The sequence below is a fragment of the Phytophthora cinnamomi genome, assembly GCF_018691715.1.
Source record: "Phytophthora cinnamomi strain GKB4 chromosome Unknown Contig123, whole genome shotgun sequence".
Classification (NCBI taxonomy): Eukaryota; Oomycota; class Peronosporomycetes; order Peronosporales; family Peronosporaceae; genus Phytophthora; species Phytophthora cinnamomi.
The window spans coordinates 233,988-252,868 of NW_027151056.1; the positions used below are offsets into that span (position 1 = coordinate 233,988).

General features: G+C 59.4%; 7 protein-coding genes across 7 annotated transcripts; 4 read left to right on the forward strand and 3 right to left on the reverse strand.

Moving 5' to 3' along the window:
* Window positions 1–132: 132 nt before the first annotated feature.
* On the forward strand, window positions 133–2,274 carry IUM83_17774 (DNA photolyase cryptochrome; the record flags this gene model as incomplete). The annotated part of the gene is made up of 1 exon (XM_067942742.1): window positions 133–2,274. The coding sequence occupies one exon, from the start codon at window positions 133–135 to the stop codon at window positions 2,272–2,274; it is 2,142 nt and encodes a 713-aa protein (XP_067780849.1).
* Window positions 2,275–7,069: 4,795 nt separating this feature from the next.
* Window positions 7,070–8,148, reverse strand: IUM83_17775 (Homocysteine S-methyltransferase; the record flags this gene model as incomplete). Its single annotated transcript, XM_067942743.1, has 2 exons — window positions 7,070–7,630; window positions 7,708–8,148. 2 exons carry the CDS (start codon window positions 8,146–8,148, stop codon window positions 7,070–7,072), a joined length of 1,002 nt encoding a protein of 333 aa, XP_067780935.1.
* Window positions 8,149–8,470: 322 nt separating this feature from the next.
* IUM83_17776 (Major Facilitator Superfamily (MFS)) lies at window positions 8,471–9,823 on the forward strand (the record flags this gene model as incomplete). Its single annotated transcript, XM_067942744.1, has 1 exon — window positions 8,471–9,823. One exon carries the CDS (start codon window positions 8,471–8,473, stop codon window positions 9,821–9,823), a length of 1,353 nt encoding a protein of 450 aa, XP_067780936.1.
* Window positions 9,824–9,982: 159 nt separating this feature from the next.
* IUM83_17777 (putative cryptochrome) lies at window positions 9,983–12,118 on the forward strand (the record flags this gene model as incomplete). The annotated part of the gene is made up of 1 exon (XM_067942745.1): window positions 9,983–12,118. One exon carries the CDS (start codon window positions 9,983–9,985, stop codon window positions 12,116–12,118), a length of 2,136 nt encoding a protein of 711 aa, XP_067780886.1.
* Window positions 12,119–13,178: 1,060 nt separating this feature from the next.
* On the reverse strand, window positions 13,179–13,862 carry IUM83_17778 (E3 ubiquitin-protein ligase hrd-1; the record flags this gene model as incomplete). The annotated part of the gene is made up of 1 exon (XM_067942746.1): window positions 13,179–13,862. The coding sequence occupies one exon, from the start codon at window positions 13,860–13,862 to the stop codon at window positions 13,179–13,181; it is 684 nt and encodes a 227-aa protein (XP_067780911.1).
* An 818-nt stretch (window positions 13,863–14,680) lies between these two features.
* IUM83_17779 (E3 ubiquitin protein ligase RIE1) lies at window positions 14,681–15,505 on the reverse strand (the record flags this gene model as incomplete). The annotated part of the gene is made up of 1 exon (XM_067942747.1): window positions 14,681–15,505. The coding sequence occupies one exon, from the start codon at window positions 15,503–15,505 to the stop codon at window positions 14,681–14,683; it is 825 nt and encodes a 274-aa protein (XP_067780852.1).
* Window positions 15,506–17,100: 1,595 nt separating this feature from the next.
* IUM83_17780 (E3 ubiquitin protein ligase RIE1) lies at window positions 17,101–17,697 on the forward strand (the record flags this gene model as incomplete). Its single annotated transcript, XM_067942748.1, has 1 exon — window positions 17,101–17,697. One exon carries the CDS (start codon window positions 17,101–17,103, stop codon window positions 17,695–17,697), a length of 597 nt encoding a protein of 198 aa, XP_067780928.1.
* Window positions 17,698–18,881: the final 1,184 nt, after the last annotated feature.

Here is an 18,881-nt window from a genome sequence, read left to right on the forward strand (position 1 = left end):
ATTGCCTGGCTCGAAGCGCTCCGTCGCCTCGCGCCCGTAGTTCACTGCTCCCATTACGGTATCACCACCGCCGCATATAATCAAAGCCAGGCAGGTGACCGAGACGCAGCAATCGCTCGAGCCTTCGAGTCAATGAACAGGAAGCGACAGCGCAGCACGTCGGGCATCCCGCAGGACCCGCGGCCCAGCGAGCGCCACCTCCGAGACCCGGCGATACAGAGCCACGGGCTGGCGATCGACCCAACGTCGCCATTATTGGACTCGGAGGCGGAGATCGCGGCCGCGACCAACTGGGCCCAACAGCAGGTCGATGTTCGTGGGGGCAATAGAAATCCCCTGGGCGTCACGGATTCAGGTACGTGGTCGCCCACGGTGACGTCGTCGACGCTGGAGGACGCACAGTCGACATCCAAGGCGGAGGAGAAGGTACAGGTGGTGGACAGCAAAGCAGAACTTGGACACGAGCTGGACGTGCGGCCTACGCGCCGCGCCATCGTCTGGTTCAAGCGCGACCTGCGGCTGCACGACAACTTGGCGCTGGACGCGGCCGTCCGCGCGCAGCAGCAGCTACAGAGAACAGAGAATGAGGAGATGGCGCTGCTGCCCGTGTACATTTTGCACCGTCCAACGCGCCAGCGTTGCGGGCCCGTGCGCTTTCAGTTCCTGCTCGAGGCGGTGCAGGACCTGGCCAATTCCATTGCAGCTTTGCAGGGGCGGCTGCTGGTGCTGCGCGGCGACGCGGAGGAAGTGCTGCGCGCTGTCGTTTCCGCCTGGGGCGTCACCGACCTCTTCTTCGAGGCTGGAGTCATGCCCTACTCGGTTGCGCGCGACGAGCGAGTCCGCGCTGCGGCCGAGTTGCTGAACGTCCAGGTGACGTCGTGCCGCGGGGTCACACTCTACGACCCGCACGAAATCATCCGCCTGAACGGCGGCCAACCCCCCACGGACTACGAGCGGCTACTGCAGATCACCGACAACATGCCGCAGCCAGCGCAGCCCATTCCGGCGCCGACGAAGCTCTCAAACGCTGCAGCGGTCACGCCCCAGCAATTGTTCACGTGGTTGAAAGATTTCTACCGCTACGATCTGAATGCAGCGAAAGTTATCGCTGGTGTTGATGCGGACAAGGAAAGCGCTACGCCCGAGTTGTTCGTTGTGCCGCCTCTCGCCGCTCTAGGACTGACCCCGCCAAGCCCGCACGTCGCGTTCTATGGAGGCGAGAGCGAGGCGATGAAGAAGCTGGATGCCTTCTGCAAGGATGAGCGTCGTGTGGGCTTGTTCGAGAAGCCGAAGACCTCTCCGGTTGGTGTCGACTCGCCATCCACTACCACGCTCAGCGCGTACTTAACCTTTGGCTGCCTGAGCGCCCGCGAGTTCTTCTATCGCATCATGTTCATCCAGCTCAAGTTTCCGCTTCGGCCGGGCCCCACACAGGTCACGCTGGAAGGACAGCTCATGTGGCGCGAGTTCTTCTACTGCTACGCCTGCGGCACGCCGAACTTCGACTCCCAAAAGAAAAACCCGGGGTGTAAGCAGATCGACTGGCGCTTGCGAGATGAAGAGTACGTCTCTCACCCTGAACAGGACAATCATGGCGCCGCTGTTCTGAAAGACGCGGACGAAAAGCTTGCGATGCACCAGTTGCAATGCTGGAAGGACGGGCGTACAGGTTTCCCGTGGATTGACGCGGTCATGAGGCAGATCAACCAAGAAGGCTGGGCGCATCACGCCGGACGCCATGCCGTTGCTTGCTTTCTTACGCGCGGCGTCCTCTACATCTCGTGGTTGCGAGGCGCAGCTTACTTCCAGGAGAAACTCATCGACATGGACTGGCCGATCAACGTCGGAAATTGGCTCTGGGTGAGTGCGAGCTGCTTCTTCACGAACTACCGGTGGATGGCATCACCAACCACATTCCCGCAGCGCTGGGACCAGCATGGCGCGTTTATTCGCAAGTACATCCCAGCTCTCCGCAACATGCCCGACAAGTTTGTGCTCGAGCCCTGGAAGGCACCGCTCAGGGTGCAGCGCGACGCTGGGTGTCTTGTGGGCAAAGACTACCCGTTTCCCATCGTGGACAGCAAGACTGCGATGGCTCGGTGCGTAGTTGGAATGAGCCACGCCTTCGACTCGGACACGGAATCGACCACGTCTTCAGCTACAAGCACACGCACACAGGCAGATGACGCGGAGACCGGCGGTTCCTCGTCCTGGGGCGCTGACGACATGTGCTACAGCTACCGAGGCGCTGCACCGATGTCATTACACCCATGAGGAACACCCGCTTCAACATCATGAGACGAGGCAGCGACTGACGTAGGGCTCTCCTGTTCCCACAGCAAAATAAATTATCGCTTCGAGTGCTGCCTAGCTTTAGCTCGACAGTTTCTTTTGCAATGCTCGACTCGACTGCTCAAATCCCTAGACAACCGCTCCGTCGCTGCGGATAACCACGCTGCATGGATCTGTATGAAGCCTGTGAGAATGGCAACGAGGAGCGCGTGGTGGAGCTGCTAGTGATCCGACACGACATGGGGCTCACTCCATCCCCGTGGCTTCAACTTCGGGCTCGAGGAATCGCTGGCAGAACAGCTCTTCTAACTGCATGCATGGGTGGACAGACCAGCGTTGTTCGACTGCTGCTAGGCGAGAAATGCACCGTGTACTTCACAAGTCGGTCCGAAGATCAGGCAATTGAGCTGTTGAAGCCGCTCGTGCATGCATTCCAACAAACGTTAGGCACGGATGCGATCGGTACGCTCTTTCGGGTGACCATGGGGACGAAAGACAGCGGCTCGAACGTTGTACCGTTGGCCGAGGTGCAGCTTCCCCCTAACTGGGCCGTCCCACCGAGCGAACTACTGGAAGGTAAACAGCACGTAGACGATTTTGGCAATACCCCGCTGCAGTGTGTGAGTTGCTACGGTTGTGGTTCCAGTGTGAAGCACGTGGATGACGGCTTGGAGATCACCAAGCAGCTGCTGCTTCATGGAGACCAACCAAACTTACCCAAGAAAAGCAACAAGTGGACGCCACTGCATTGGGGGGCGTACAACGGGAATCATGAGCAGATAGCTATGTTGCTCGACCCAGTGGTTCATGTCGGTGATGGCACCCAGAGGTTTGCAAAGACGCAATATGCTATCCCCTTGCTGACGGATACGGATGATCTTTTCGCAGTAGACATTGCTGGGCGCCGTGGACTAGCACTGAAAGATGAAAGAAGTTCGTTGCTGAGGCAAATATCCCGCGGAGACAACGATGTTAATAGTGAATATGTTCACTGGCGCTTGCGGTTGGATCACATTGAAGCCGTACGGTTGTTTATCCACGAATTTTTAGTAAACGGGACGAACCTTACACGCTACGTGGGCGAAATGAATGCTCGCAACCCGCAGTATCCACAGCAGAATAGACGCAAGAAAGCCAACGTGACGACGGTCCAGAATGCTGTCCGATATGGCCAACATCTTCTGTACTGGGCGGGCTGTTTTGGCCTTGTCGATGAAGTGCGTTCGCTACTTCGACTAGAATTGCAAATGGCGTTTTTAAGTGGAAGCGCCGGTACTGAGACAGCGACGCCCCCTACTACTGGAGACAAAGACATCAAAATCTCTCTAAGGATGTTGTATACGTGCTCGTGTGAGGCTGACAAAAGGCAATCGGTACTCCATGCTGTTGCAGCTCATGGTCAACCAGAAATGCTCAAGTTGCTATTAGACCAAATGCTCCTCGATCAACAGAACCCTTCTGATGCCGCTACACTCGTGGGTAGCAGCATGACAAGTTCCTTGTTGAAGGGAGGCAAGCCCAAGAAGAACATCGTTGTTCCTATCGCAAACGATGCGGAACTATCTACGCCGACTGAATCGGGGGCTGAGAGTGAAAAGCAGGATCGTCTCGAGATCGCAGAGCTGGTGAGTGCCGGTTGGAGAAACTACCGGAACGAGACCCCGCTCTTTCACGCGGTTCTTTATTTGCAGGAACGATCAGTGCGTTTATTTGCAAACATGCTTAGTCCAAGAAGTCTTGTTTGGGAGCTGCAAAACGTGAACGTTGAGGGTTCCTCACTGCATCACGTTGCAAGCGAGGATTCACGGAAAGTGTTGAAAATTGAGCATCATGTTGCACGACCTGAGTACGTTTTACTCTTCGATGGTGTGAAGAATAAGCAGTTCGAGGGGACTGTTATCGAGACAATGCAGGAATCAAGCTCCATTGCACCCTCGCTTGTTGTTACACGAGCGGGTATGCGGGAGATAGCTTCTGGCACTTGCTGGGGAAATGGTGAAACAAATTACCTTGTGGTAGGCGCAACAGACGAGGTGCTCATCCATCAAGCGCAGGTGTTGCAGTTAAAGGTGAAGCATCGTGGATCTTCGACACGGTCGAAATACGACGCTACTTCGCCTGAATTGTTTGAAAGCTTTCGATCACTGCAGCGCCAACAAGTGATTCTCAGCGTGATCCAGAGGAAAATTAATCTACAGAAACACCTCGAGAACGGCAACATCAGATCAATCTTCCCACTGCACGATGCCATGGGCTGCCGCAACATCATCCGTCACTGGGGGTACACCGACTCTTACCAACGCATTTTTCAGCCGTTTGCTGGCAACAGTCTTGAACAGTTTATGTTTGAGCGAAAAAGACACCAATACGAGATGCTGTGGCCCCTACTCACGTACTTCGGTGAAAAGCACGCATTTTACTACGCTTTTGTGACGTTCTACACGGTGTGGCTTCTTCCGATGGCATTAGTTGGTGTTACGTGCCAGTTGCTTTGGTTAGTTGACGGTGTGAGCTTTGTCCCTCCCCTTTTCGCGATCGTGGTGTCCATTTGGGCGACTCTCATGGTTGAGCGCTGGAAGCGCAAGCGAAGCGAAATTCAGAGGAAGTTTGGTCACTTCCGGCGCAACCGCAGCGAGGAAATGCCGGGGTTTTACGGAGACTTTCAGGTTGAAACTACATTAGTGCGAGCAAACACGGCTGTGGATGTGAGCTTCCCAAGAGCATTGCAACTTGCTCGGATTTACACTGGTGTGCCTTTGCTGACGACGATGGGCGTTGCAGCCGTGGTAATTTTTGTGGCTGTGAAGACAAACACCGCGTCGTCGAGCATTGTACACAATGCGATGCCATGGCTACCAACTCTTTTGGTTCCGTACGTCGTACCCTTAATGAACGCGATATCAATGCTTCTACTCGATAATTGGTACACCCGTCTTGCTCAAGCGCTAACGAACTGGGAGAATCACCGCACCGTTTGGGAATTCGAGTCAATGCTGGCCGGTAAACTGTTCTGGTTTAAGTTTCTTAATGCATTCATCTCGCTTTTCTGGATCGCATTTATGGACCAGAATGCTGCTGCCCTTCGAAAGCAGCTCTTGATCATCATGGGTGTTCGTCAGCTTTGGAACTCAGTTATGCGAGATATTTTGCCCATTTTTCATGTGCGGTACAAGTGGAAGAGCGCTAGGTTTCACTTTCACTCGACCTCGAGTGCGCCGCGAGCGAATCACTGCTGGTCGCTATCAAGTCACGAATGGTACGACGCAGAGCTTTCCCACCCATTTATTCGACCACCAGCTCGTGAAGAGGAGCGACAGCCCCCTCCGCCCGTTGTCCTCGTTCAAGAACTCATGTATCCGCACGACTTTTTGATGGGAAAGCAGATGGAGGTAGTTTTGCAGTTTGGATATATCACTATGTTCGTCTCGGTGCTGCCGGTGGCACCATTATTTGCTCTGCTGAGTAACGTTGTAGCTATGCGTCTAGACGTTCTGAGCTGCACGCAAGCTAAGCAACGCCCTCCGTTTGAGAGTGAAACCGAGGTGTCAACTTTCATGAACATCCTCGAATTTATGAGCTTCGCTGCTGTTGCAGTCAATTGTGCAGTGCTCTTCTTCACGACTCGATCTGACTTTGAAAGCCTAATGCAGCTTGTCATTCCTGGTTGGGAAACCCAACTGAGTGTTCCGATCGATCACACGAAGGTCTATGTGAAAGAGTTATGGATTCTACTCATAATTGAACATGTCGTGCTTGGTGCAAAGGCGCTCCTGTCACTCGTCATAGACGACTCAGCGGCTTGGGTTCGGTTAGATGAAGACCAAAGTGACGAAGAGGAAAAGAAGAGGATGCTCGGTATCGCGACGGAATCGAACCCGCCAACCGCACGATCTGAAACAGAGTCAAACAAAGAAGTGCTAAATGAGGTGAACCGAGGCAGTGCAGACCTGAACTCTTCCAAATTCAACCAGGTCCTGGCAAAGCAGTACTTGGCAGCTTTGCAGGAGCGGGATGAGGCCTTGAAGAGGGAGCAAACAGCCCGACAACTCCTTTATGAATCGATGAAGCACGTGCAAAGTGCAGAAACCCAGTCGAAAGTTGTCCCATTCGCCAACAAAGTAGCGCCTCTAGAGTCAACCTCGGGTTCATCTAACCCAGACGGCGCTGATAGCGCAAAAGAAGAGGAGAGATTGAGTTTGGTCGACGTCGAAACATGCAACAATGGTCTGTTACATCGACGACATTGCTTTATGTGCTACGCGTTGGCGGATATCGCGAAGACATGGGAGAAACGATGTTTGTCATGCCATATCGCGCTGTGCTTGTCATGCGACGAGATCCTTCACCTGGACGACCTGGGCGTGAAGGAACCAGCTCATTTCCGCATTAAAGTTCCTATCGGGCAGTTGATCGAAACAGAAGAGCACGAGTTACTGCGGAGCGATAGCTCTATCAACCGACGGCACTCACGACGCTGCAGCAAGCACGAGAAGAAACATTTGAAGGAATTGCGACGTCACGTGGAGAGTTTCATTGCCAACCAGCACAACCTCCCGGACGTACAGCTGCAGCTAACTGCTGATGAAGCATTCAAGCGATGCTGTATCAATATTCGCATCGCATTGCGCTATCTTCGCAACCATGAGCGGCAGAATTTGTACAGCGAAGGCTTGAATCCGGCGGTCTCACCAGCACTTACCCCAGTGTCCACCGACCCAAAAGAGCCCTGACACCAGTTGGATAGCAAGCGGTGGGTATCGAGCGTCATTCCGGCAGTTTACTGGCGGCAATCGAAGTACTCGCGGATTGCGCGGATGTCGTCGGGCGAGGTTCGGCAGCAACCACCGAAAAAGCGCGCGCCAGCGTCATACCACTTGGGCAAGAACTCCTCCCACGAGCTGGGGCCACCCGTGCTGTCGGCAGGGAGCCACTTCTTGTTCACTCCATCCCAACCCTCGCCGCTGTTCGGGTACACAGCCTTGGGCCAAGCGGCAGCCTCCAACTCGCGCAGCAGACTCTCAACGTGCTGCGGGGGCGTGCAGTTGATACCAATGGCCAGCAATTGCGAGGGGTTCTTGAGTCTGGCCAGAATTTCAGGGATGCGCGCGATGGGCTCGCCGCTGTTGAGCTCCGTGCCATTGTGGCAGGCCACCGCCACGATCGCATGGGCGGCGGGGAACTCGTTCAGCAGGTCGACGAACGCCTCAACCTCAACGAGGCACGGAATCGTCTCGCAGATGAGGAAGTCGGCGGGCGCGTAGTTGGTAAAGTAGGCGAAGCGGTGCTTGTGCCAGAGCACGAGCTCCTCCTTGGTCTTGCCGTAGTCACCGCGGTACTCCTGTAACAACCAACACCAACGAGTCAGACCACGTAATTATCATAGTCTCCGTTATCCAAATCTTTGTCGCGACTCACCGATCCATCGGCGAGCGCAGCGCCGTAGCAGCCGATGCTGGCGCCCACCAGCGGCTTGATACGCTTGCTCTGGTCCAGCTCGCTCCACGCGGCGTCGCGCGCCTGCACGCCGAGGTCGATGCTCTTGGCGAAGAGCTTCTCGACGTCCTCGAGGGCCGTGACGCGCTCGCGCTTGAAGCCGTCGACCGACGCCTGGTAGCTGGCGGTGGTGGCCACGTCGGCGCCCGCCAGGAAGTACGTCTTGTGCGCGTCCACCACCACGGACTGCAGGTGCGCGTTCTTGTCCAGCAGCAGCGAGGCCGACCAGAGGCTGCTGGTGCTCAGGTCCACGCGCGGGTCCTTCTCCAGCTCCGTGGCGAAGCCGCCGTCCAGCACCACGACGCGGCTCTTGTCGGCCAGAAGCTGCTGCAGGCCAGTCAACACGGAGGCAGGGGGGCTCATGGTTTGCGCAGGGGGCTGGAGATGTACTGGTACAGTTGACGTGTGACGGAACCGGTGGCCCAAAGCTGAACCTGATTACGATTGGTGGAAATGCTGGTCCACCGTGACACAATGACAAGCAAAACCCTCAAACTCCCGACATCCGTCCTTTCTTCTATACAAATATTAAGTCAATAGACGTTACTGAGGGAGGGGTGAGAACTATAATTGAGACGGTGCTTGCACTGCACCAACTGCACCGGACATCGAGCTTTGCTGGGCCAGCGGGCATTAGCCAACTTCCAGAGCGAGGCGTGGAGACTTACCGACTGCAGTCACCGCCATGTGCCAGGCCCAGGCGACGAACAAGACGCCGCTGGTGGCGGCCGCGAAATGTCGTGCGCAGTCGCTGTGGCAGCCCAAGCTCATGTACTTCGTCAGCAACGCGTGGACGTCGGCGCAGTTGAACTTCCTGCCGGTCTTCTTCCAGCAGACCGCGCGCTTCTCCAAGGTGCAGATCGGCGTGCTGCAGACGCTGCCCTGCGTGTGCACCATGCTGGCGCCGCCGTTCTGGGGCGCCGTGGCCGACCGCATCCGCGACCAACGACTCATCCACGTCTTCTGCATCGTCACGGGCGCCGTGCTCACGTTCGCCGTGCGCTTCTTCTACTGGTCGTTCAGCTGGACGGTGCTCGTCGTGGTCGTGTCCAACTTCCAGGTGGCCCCGACCGGCTCGCTGTTAGATCACGCAGTGCTCAGTCTACTGGACAAGGTCGGTGGCGAGTACGGCAAACAGCGGCTGTTCGGCGCGCTCGGCTACGGTGCGGGAGCCTACATCACGGGGCTTATCGTGGCCGTGGCCGGCATCTCGTGGTCCTTCAACGTCAGCTTGGTGCTCGGCCTGACGTCGCTGCTGGTGCTGCGCACGATCCCACCGATGAAGCACAGCGGAGAGCACCATGACGCAACACTGGAGAGCGGCGCGGTTAGACAGCCATCGTTCATGGACAACGTTCGGCTGATCTGCGAGAGAGTAGACGTGCTTGTGCTGCTGGGGGTCGTGTTCCTGATGGGGCTCATGTACGGCGTGCTCTCGAGCTTCCTCACGCTCAACCTGTACAACCTCTCGGGCGAAAACGCGCAGATTGTGGGGATCGCCATCATGTGCGAGACTGCATCGGAGCTGCCAGCGTTCTTCTATTCGCACAAGGTCATCAACAGCTTCGGCATCGTGAACGTGTTGCTGCTGTCCATCATGGGCTACGCGCTTCGCGTCTCGTACTGCGCCGTCATGACCAACGCTTGGAGCGCCATCCCGTTTGAGTTCCTGCACGGAGTCACGTACGGTTTGGCGTGGGCGGCGTGCACTCAGTACATCTACTTGGCCGCCCCTCCTGGCTGCGAGGGGACTGTCATGGGGGTGCTGAACGCCGTGCAGAACGGCCTCGCGCGCGGCATCGGCACGCTCATCGGCGGCTTCTTCTACCAGCACTACGGCGCGCGCACCATGTGGCTGGTCACGGACCTGGGCGTGCCGCTCGCGCTCGTCGGTCTGTTCGTGTTCGCGCGCCTCAAGACCCAGAGCAGCGTGGTCGAGACCCACCACCTGGAAGAGGCCGCGCTCTTCTCGCCGCACGCTGGCAACCCGCAGGCGCTGCACGCGCCCGCCGGCCAGACGTTCGAGGACATCCAGTGAGTCGTTGTAGACCCCTGTAGACGCAGTCAAATCGCTATGTATTTACACGATTTAGATGGACAATACACAAGGACCCATCTCTATGAAAGGCTTCAACATGGATTTCAGCCAATCACGCGACGGTCTCTTCCCCCTGAGCTGATCAAAATCGGATCTCTCATGACGGACTCGTCCCCGCCGCCCGCGCGCCCCGAGGACGACGCCGACCTCGTCAGCTTCGCGTCCTCACTGCTGGACGCCGCCGACGCGGACTCGGAGCTGCCGGAGTCGACGCTGGATGCCGCCACGCTGGACGCCGTGCACGCGGCCATCCACGCGCCGCAGGAACTCGAGTCCGAGCCGGGTCTGGAGCAGAATGCGCCGGCGCAAGAGCAGCAGCAGCAGCAACAACAAAAACAACAACAACCACCGGACGACGGCGAGCAGAAAGAGTCCGTCCCGGGCGAAATCGACCCAGGAACCAGCTCGGAAGAGGAGGTCCGAGTGCTCATGTGGTTCCGCCGAGACCTGCGGCTGCACGACAACTTGGCGCTCGTCGAGGCGCTGAAACTGGTCAAGCAGCAAGAGGAGAAGCTGGCGAAGACTACGGATCGCAAGGTGCTGTTCATCCCGCTGTACATCGTGCACCGCCCCAAGATCATGCTCTGCGGCGTCAACCGCTTCCAGTTCATGCTGGAGAGCGTGTCCGACCTGGCCGACGCCTTGGCCGCGCGCGGCTCGCGGCTCGTCGTGGGCAGAGGAGACGGGGTGCAGGTGCTCAGGCGCTTGCTGCCGGCGTGGCGCATCACACACCTGTTCTTCGACGCGGCCAGCGAGCCCTTCGCGATCGCCCGAGACAACCGAGTGGTGGACCTGGCCAAGCGTCTGGGCGTCCAGACCCATGTGACGCACGGATACACGCTCTACGATTTGGACGCAATCATCGCGGGAAACAAAGGAGAGCCACCGAAGACGTACACTGCCTTCCTGCGCGCGTTGGCCATGCAGCCGAAGCCGCCGAAGCCACTTCCGACGCCGGAGAAGTTGCCGACCCCCACGTGGATGCCGAGCGAGCTGTATCAGCAGGTTGTGGACTACTGGAAAGTCAGGACGAAGGTGACGACGCAATCGGACGCGAAAGAGGAGAAGACGGAGGACGAAGAGCAGGGGCAGGGGCAGGAGGAAGAGGAAGACGACCCCAAGGAGAAGGAGCGACAGTTGGAGGAGATAGCCGGCCCAGAGCAGCAGTTCACGCTGCCTGAGGTGACCGACTTCGGCTACGAAGCTCCCGAGCGCCATCCTTTCATCTACGGTGGAGAGCAAATCGCACTGAGCATTCTGCGCGACTATTGCCGCAACGAAGGACGTGTGGTAAAGTTCGAGAAGCCGAAAACTTCCCCAGCTCAGACGACTCCATCTGCCTCGACGACGTCTTTGAGCCCGTACTTGTACTTCGGTTGCATCAGCCCCCGTACGTTTCTGCACCATGTGCGAGCCATTCAGGAGCACCACGCGAAGGCCCAGTCCGCGACCCCGGTGAGTTTGGATGGCCAGTTGCTCTGGCGTGAGTTCTTCCATTGCCACGGTCGCGCCAACCCGTACTTCGACAAGATGGAGGAGAGCCCCACCTGCCTACAGATCGACTGGCGATGGCATACCATTCCAGAGAAGGAGGAAGACCTAACCGATGATGACAAGCTCGCACGCTCGCAGTTTGAGGCTTGGAAAGATGGACGAACTGGATTCCCGTGGATCGACGCCATCATGATCCAATTGAAGGAGGAGGGATGGATGCATCACTTGGCGCGCCATTCTGTTGCATGTTTCCTTACTCGCGGCGATTTGTACATTTCATGGGTTCGAGGCCTCGAGATCTTTCAGGAGCAGCTCATTGACCATGACTGGAGCATCAATGCCGGTAACTGGCTGTGGCTCAGTAGCAGCTACTTTTTCTCTGCGTACTTCCGCGTGTACTCCCCATCGACGTTCGGCAAGAAATGGGACCCCGAGGGATTATTCATTCGGAAGTATGTGCCGGCACTGAGCAAGATGCCAGTCAAGTACATTTATGAGCCCTGGAAGGCGCCGATGACGGTGCAGCACGCTGCCGGCTGCCTTATCGGCAAAGACTACCCGTTCCCTATTGTAGACCACAAAATCGCTATGCGTCGATGCATGGCTGGTATGAAAAAGTCATATGCCATCGGAGAGTACGGCACCCCACCGGTTCCTAAGCCACCTACGAGTCCGCGCTTCAAGCGTCCGCGTGAAAACTCGGCGAGCTCTTCAGAAACGTCCGAAGACTCCACGCAGTAGTGGCAGAAGTGTCGTTACTAGTGTGTTTTGATAGTTTTGAGCGATGGTAGCGGATATGAGAAGAAAGTGAATAGCGATTGATGGGCAATGGACAAGCGAGAAGCTTTCAGGGTCTCCCCCACAGATGCCAATTCCTCCCTTCTTGGCCAAGTCATGACCAACAACATCTCAGCTACACGACATTGTCTCCTTCGACTTCTGGTACGGGCAGGAACTACTCTTGGAGTGGCGTTGGTGGTAATGGCCATCTCCAGGGCACGCAGCCACAGCTCCCATCGTGCGTTAGCGGAGCTCGATAGACGCGAGAGGAACCTCCGAGATGCGCATTACGCAATGCCCGAGGGTTCTTCTGATGATCGATTACACCAAGAGAACCATGCATGGTCTCCTCCTAAAGACGAATGGGAGCACCATGGCCACCACGGCCATCACGATCACAGAGACCACCACCATCATGGAAACGACGACGACGATGACTCGAAGGACCATAATGACGATGACGATGATGAAGACGATACCGGCAGTCAGAGCGGTAGCACGAGCAGCAACAAGACCGAGTCTGCGGCCATCCAGTCGAGTGTCGTCACGAACTTGGACGGTGTCAACATCGGTAACACCATCACGATAATTAACGTCGGAACTGCCAGCCAGGCCAGCAGCAGCGGATCACTCGACTACTGGTGGGGTGGCAAGCCTCCGAGCGATCGCTCCGCTGTCACCTCTGCAGCCGTTCGAGCCTTTTGCGAATCCTTTGGATGCAGCACCTCGAAGAACTCCAAGCCCACCTTGGCGGGGAGAGGCCCCGCTCCCTTTCCGGTGCTGCCAGAGCTTAGTGCTGGCAATCGAGCGACAAACAACGAGGCGCATTCTGAAAAAGCTGCGGCGAAGAGTGCAAGCAGTGCGGTGGACTCGGTCGTGGCCAGGTGGGTGGTCCTCATCGCTATCGCCGTTCTTCTCTGCTGACTATCGTTGGGGGTTGCTTTCATTAGAATGGTAATATGTCATTTACGAATACACTTGATACATTTGACTAGGGGAATTGAATCCGCGAGACCAGCGTTTAGACTGTGGTCCGCACTCTCTTGACGACGCCACTTACATTTGCCGGGGCATCCGGTGTTGTCTCTCCCCGTCGGCGTTTGCCGTTGCAGTGCACATCGGCAGCTGAGCCGTTGGCGTGAATCATGTCCACTCTGACCTGGCACGGTTGTCGCCTCCTCGCCGACGGCGATACCCGGGCCATGGTGATCTTCACCGCGGCCCGCAGCAGCCCGCAACCAATTGAGCGGGTCGGCAGCTCCGCCGACGTGAGACCGTCGTGCTCTGGCGGCAGCACCAGCGTCGACTGCACGGCCGCGATGGCGAATGTGCCGGCGTACGCTTTCGGCAGCTGGAAGCGACAGAGTGGACAAGTGCTGCGTCGTGTGAGCCACGACCGCGCGCAGCCGCAGTGGAAGCGGTGGCCGCACGGCAATTGCATCGGGACGGTGGACCTGTCGGCGGGGGCCATGCAGATGGCGCACGCGATGATCTCTTGTGCAGCGGAGGGCCCAATTCTTTCGGCGTCGCGCACCATCTTGGTGAGCGCTTTGGGGTCGGTGGGCGAGATCTGCTTGAGCTGCGGCAGCACCTGTCTCAATACGAGTCGCACCCAGGCGGGGCTCTCGAAGTGCCGCAGCACGTCGGCGACGCACTCGGAGCGCTGCGTGGCGTAGCGGGCGGTCACGTTCAACTGCAGCTCCATCGCGCGCTGTGTATTCTCCTGTGTCCTGGAAGCTGTAGCTTCGCGATTCCTGTTCCTGGTCGCTGCCTGCTGCTCCTGTCACACCGCGAATCCTGAAATGAGGGCGTGCGAACCAAGGGCTCCGACGGCCGCGCTGCGATCTCGCGCGGATACTGCGTTGAAGACGGCGCGGTGCGTCCAGTTAAAGCAAGCTGCGGGTGCGGAAGGTGGGAGCGCGCGGGCAGGCTATCGCATGCAATCTGCCTTGACATCCTGGTGTTCGCCGCGTCTTATTCGCGCCGCGATTGCTGAAGTTTCGGTGTGTCAAGCTCGGCCCGCGTTGGTCCGACGGACGATTCACCTGACGACGCCGCCATCGAGTAGGATAGCGCGGGCTCCGCGGACGAGCAGTGCCAGGCCGGGTGTATCCTTGCAGCAGCTCGGCGCGAGGTACGGGATCCGATGCGACACCAGGAACGGGGCGCCGGCTTGATTGAGTGGGGCTGCACCGCCGCGGAGGTGATCCATTTCCAGCTCGGATTAGCTCTGTCGGCGGCGGTGCGGGGCCTGCAAGCCGTCCAGCTGCTTCAGTCGGATCCCTTTGTCTGGTCGCCGTGCAGGAGCACCACGCTTTGGCTCCCCTGGTTCAGGGAATCGACAATGGGGATCGAGCCGATCGGGCAGCGAAAAGGAAGGCAGGGACGCGCCGTCTTTCCTCGTGCCCACAAGGATCCCCCCACGAGCAGTGTCGCGCGGCTCAGAGCGAGCGGACCGTGCGGGCGCTGGCACCGCGTGCCGTTGTCAAGTGTACTCAATAGTTTATTACCGCATTTGAGCGCTCACTCACTGCTGACTCGTTGCCGTTTACTCGCCTCGACTTCGCCTCGCTGCTGTCGACGAATGCAGCGCCGCTTTCTACCCGTCTCCGCCGGCGCCACGCAGGACGAGGAAACCCCGTCGCTGACCTTGGGCTTCTCCATCGTGGCAAATCGAGTGGACGCGATCCGATGGTTGAGGACACTTGTGTCCACTTCAGTAAACGTTTCGCCGCTGGCCTCGTTCATGAGGAGGGCGGTCAGCTCGCAGGGCCAGCGCAGGTGGTGCGGCACCGCCGCCGCGGCCGCCTTCTCCAGCGTGAGGATGACCACGACGCGCACGGAGTGGCCCCCGACGGGGGCGAGTGCGATCTGCGAGCGGGGCCACGAGTGGACGTGCGGCGGGAGCACCACGGTCGAATGCAAGCGGCGCACGACGAACCTGCCGGCGAACTCCTTGGGGAGCTGCCATCTGCAAATGGGGCACGTGCTCTGCAGCTCGAGCCACGAGCGGATGCAGCGGCGGTGGAAGTTGTGGCCGCAAGGGAGCTGCGCGCCGTAGTTCCTAGTAGGGCGCTGACTACAGGTATCGTCCGACTGGGCGTCCATGCAGATCACGCAGTCCACGGGCTTGCCGCTGCATGCACCGCGGTGGGCGGCTGCCTGCCACTGGTGGTCCATTGTCTCCAGCGCGGACGCGTCCACGGGCGAGACCTTCTCGAGCCGGGGCCCAACGTGCCTGGCCATGAAGGCCGCCCATGTGCGCGAGCGCAGCAGGCGCAGCACGTCGCCGAGAACCGTATCTGGCGGGGTGCAGTAGTGCACCTCGACCCGCACCGTCACCTCCATGCGTTGCCGTGTCGCCTGGTCGGGGATTTGCTTGGGGCTAGTCCAGTCTGAGCGAGCGCGCTCTCGCGAAAAGCAGAAATGAGCAGAACGCCCCCGCGGCTGGTTCACGCGCAGCTCCGCCCGGCCTCGCTCGGCTCCGAATTTTTTTTCCTAGAGCGTGTCTGCGGAGACTGCCTGCGTTGTGCTCGTTACCGGCGCGGCGTCGCGGGGTAGTTCAAATGAGTAACAGAGGGCGTAATGTCATCTGTGGAGGTCGACTCAGCCCGTACTAACGCCTCGGCGCGCTGACCAGAGGGCTGGCCGCTTGGCGGCGCGCCGTCGTACGTATCACCGAGATGACACGACCAGCGCCGCCGGGAGTGTCCGCCCGAGACGCGGCACGCGGGCCAGCTGCTGGATGGCGGGGCCCTTCTCTGCTGGACCATTTTCTAATCGACGCCCCGATCTGATCTCTCGGCGCGCGCGCTGGCGAAAGCGGACTGCAACTCGTTGCACTGTCCGAGGGCCCAGCTCAACTTGGATCGCGCGCGCCGCTCTCTTGCGCGCCGAGCAGCCCCCGGGCGTCCCACGGTGATCATTACTCACCAGGCAGGCGTAGGACGAAAGCCTGCTCGTTGGCTCGTCGACTCGCGCTGGAACAGCGCGGCCAGCGCGGCGGCCCAACGCGAATGCCAGCGCCGCGCTGTCACGGGAGACCACGTACGACCAAGCAGCGGAACCGCTGGTTGCGGCCGGCGGTCGCCAGGTGACGGGGCCCGCAGGCCGCGGAAGATTTGACTCGGATGGCTTTCAGGCCGCCATGACAGGCTCTGGTTGAAGTTGACCGCCCCGCGGGCGTCATCCCTGAGGCGACGGTGGCGGCGGCGGCGGCAGCAGCAGCAGTGAAGCAGCAGTGGGGCCCGTAAAGCGGGGGCTTTGCCGCAGCGAGCGAGCGAGATCCTGCAGGATCCTGCCGTTCGACTGCTGCAAGTTACATGTAGTCGGCTCCTGCAACAGGAGCTCCGCCTACCGGTACTCAACTCAAATGATCCCCTCCTTATCGAGTCCTCGAGACGAGTCAAGTCCTGCGGCGCTTATGGGCCACGAGGGTTTGCTGCGCCGCGCGCGACAAGCAAGGTGCGCCCGTGACCGCCAGCAGGACAGCCGTTCGCGCAGAACGCGGCCATTTTCGAGCCGTCTTCGACTTCTCCTCAGGCTGGCTGGCCAGCGCGCGCAGGGCGATGGCAGTGGCGAGCCAGGAGCAAGACACAGCCCAGCGCTCTGCGTGAGAATACGCGACGGCCAGCCCGGCAGCGGCAGCAAGCAAGTGTAGGTTGCCGCGGCCCGATAAGACGGGCGTCCCACCCCTGCGCGGCGCCTGCGGGGTTAAAAGCCCGCTTCTTTCGAAACTGCTCGCGGCCGGCCATAGACAGACGGCAGGAAAGAGGTGCGGAGAAGGCGCTCGGCTGCTGCTGGGTCTCCTGCCTTGGGTGCCTGCCTGCCGTGTCTGCCTCTCGCTCTGCTCGCTCACTTTCGCTTTTCCGCGCCGGAGAGAGCTCCGCCGGTCGACCGCAGCAACCACGAGCGAGCCACAGCCGGACGCCGCCGCCCTGCCCATGGACATCTCGGTCCGCGTCGAAGTCCAGTACCACGCGCCGGCGGGCGCCGTCACGCGCGACGTGCTCGAGATGTTCCGGTCCACGACGTGGGTGCGCTTCATGATGCGCTACATCTCGCCGCGGCTCAAGAGCTCGTCGCCCGCGGACCAGGCGCTGCTGGACGAGCTCGAGAGCCAGGAGGCCGCCGAGGTGCACGAGGGCGAGGAGTGCGTCATCTGCATGAGCGAGAGCCCGTGCGACGGCCACGTGGCGCTGCCCTGCGGCCACTCGTTCCACTACCCGTGCATTTCCTCCTGGCTGCAGACGCAGAGCACGTGCCCCGTGTGCCGCTTCCAGTTCCCCAAGGCCTTCACGGGCAAGTACGCCGTGCAGAAGCTCAAGTCCGCCATGGTGCTGTCCGAGGAGCAGGCCAAGCTGCCGCGCGCCGAGCTGCTCGCGCTCGACATCGGCAAGCAGGTCGTGCGCGCCGTCGTCAACATCACGCTCGTCAAGGTGGCGGCCGAGGGCGAGGACGACGAGTTCCCGTGCGAGCTCAGCGCCTGGATGCTGGACCCGGCCTCGGGCGAGACCTTCTCCGAGCTGGACTGTATATGATTCGACGCGAGGCCCGCAGCAGCAGCAGCAGCACTAGCAGTTAGACACGAAGACACTATCATACGCCTAGGAGCACGACGACGACGGTGACGGCGGGGGCCCGAGCGGTCGCTGCCGGATCCATTCCCCCTCGAAGCGGAGGAGGGGACACACGTAGGTATTTATCGAGGAAGAAAGAGGACGTTTGAACGAAAAAATGAACGCAATTGTAAAGCACCCTGAGCTCTTGTTGCCGCGTTATTGGATCGGATCGCGGGCGAGTTGAAGTTGCCTTGACTCAGCGCCACTGCGAGACGATCGACGTGGCGTTGGCCACGCTCGATGACAAGCAAACGTTGAGTTGCCATGACCCCAACTGGACTCTTCTTGACCGAACTGATAACGCGGGCGATCTCGTCACGCTGTAAACAGACAGGAGAGATCCGAGCTCGGCTAGCAGCAGCAGCAGCACGATGCTGCTCGTGCGTTCGCCTTCGCCGTGGCCCCCCGCCGCCATGGACGCTTTGACTGCGATGACGTCCACTTGAGGTCGAGGCGCTGTCCGACCGACGACTGCCTCGCGCAGAGGAGCGCGAGCTGCCAGATTCGTCGCACGGCGCAGTTGCCGCGACCCCGGAAACTGCTCGACACCAAGATGGGTGCGTGCAACTTGAAGGCGCAGGTCCCGAGCAGGCAGCGCGGAGTCAGCAGCAGCGACGACGACCACGGTGGTCACCACCCGGGCGGCACCCCTGGGCCCTTTCTCTCCCAGTGTACGCACGCGGAGTAACTCGCGCAGTCGCCGAGGAGAGACCATTACGCCAGGGCTGGTCGGCAAAATGAGGCGGCACAAGCGGGCTGCAGGCCAATGCGCGGGCCTCGTGGCCGCCAATCGCCGATCGCCTTCAACTCGGGGCAGGTTGACCTTGCGACTTGAAGGCAGGAGGACCGCGCAGGTGACCACCTCGGTGGTCGATGGTGACCGAATGGAGACGCTAAACGCAGCAGTGACGCTATGCATTGCGCAGATGCGCGTTTGCTGCGTGACAAGGTACCTTTGCCGCTCGACCAGGTCGGGAGAGAGAGCATGAGTCTTGCCTTCGCAAGATTAGGACGCCACCACAAACATGCCGATGGCGTCGTGCCACGACTCATGGTGTCGGCTCCACAGCATCCAACTCAGTATAGCGGTTCCCCCTAGCGAC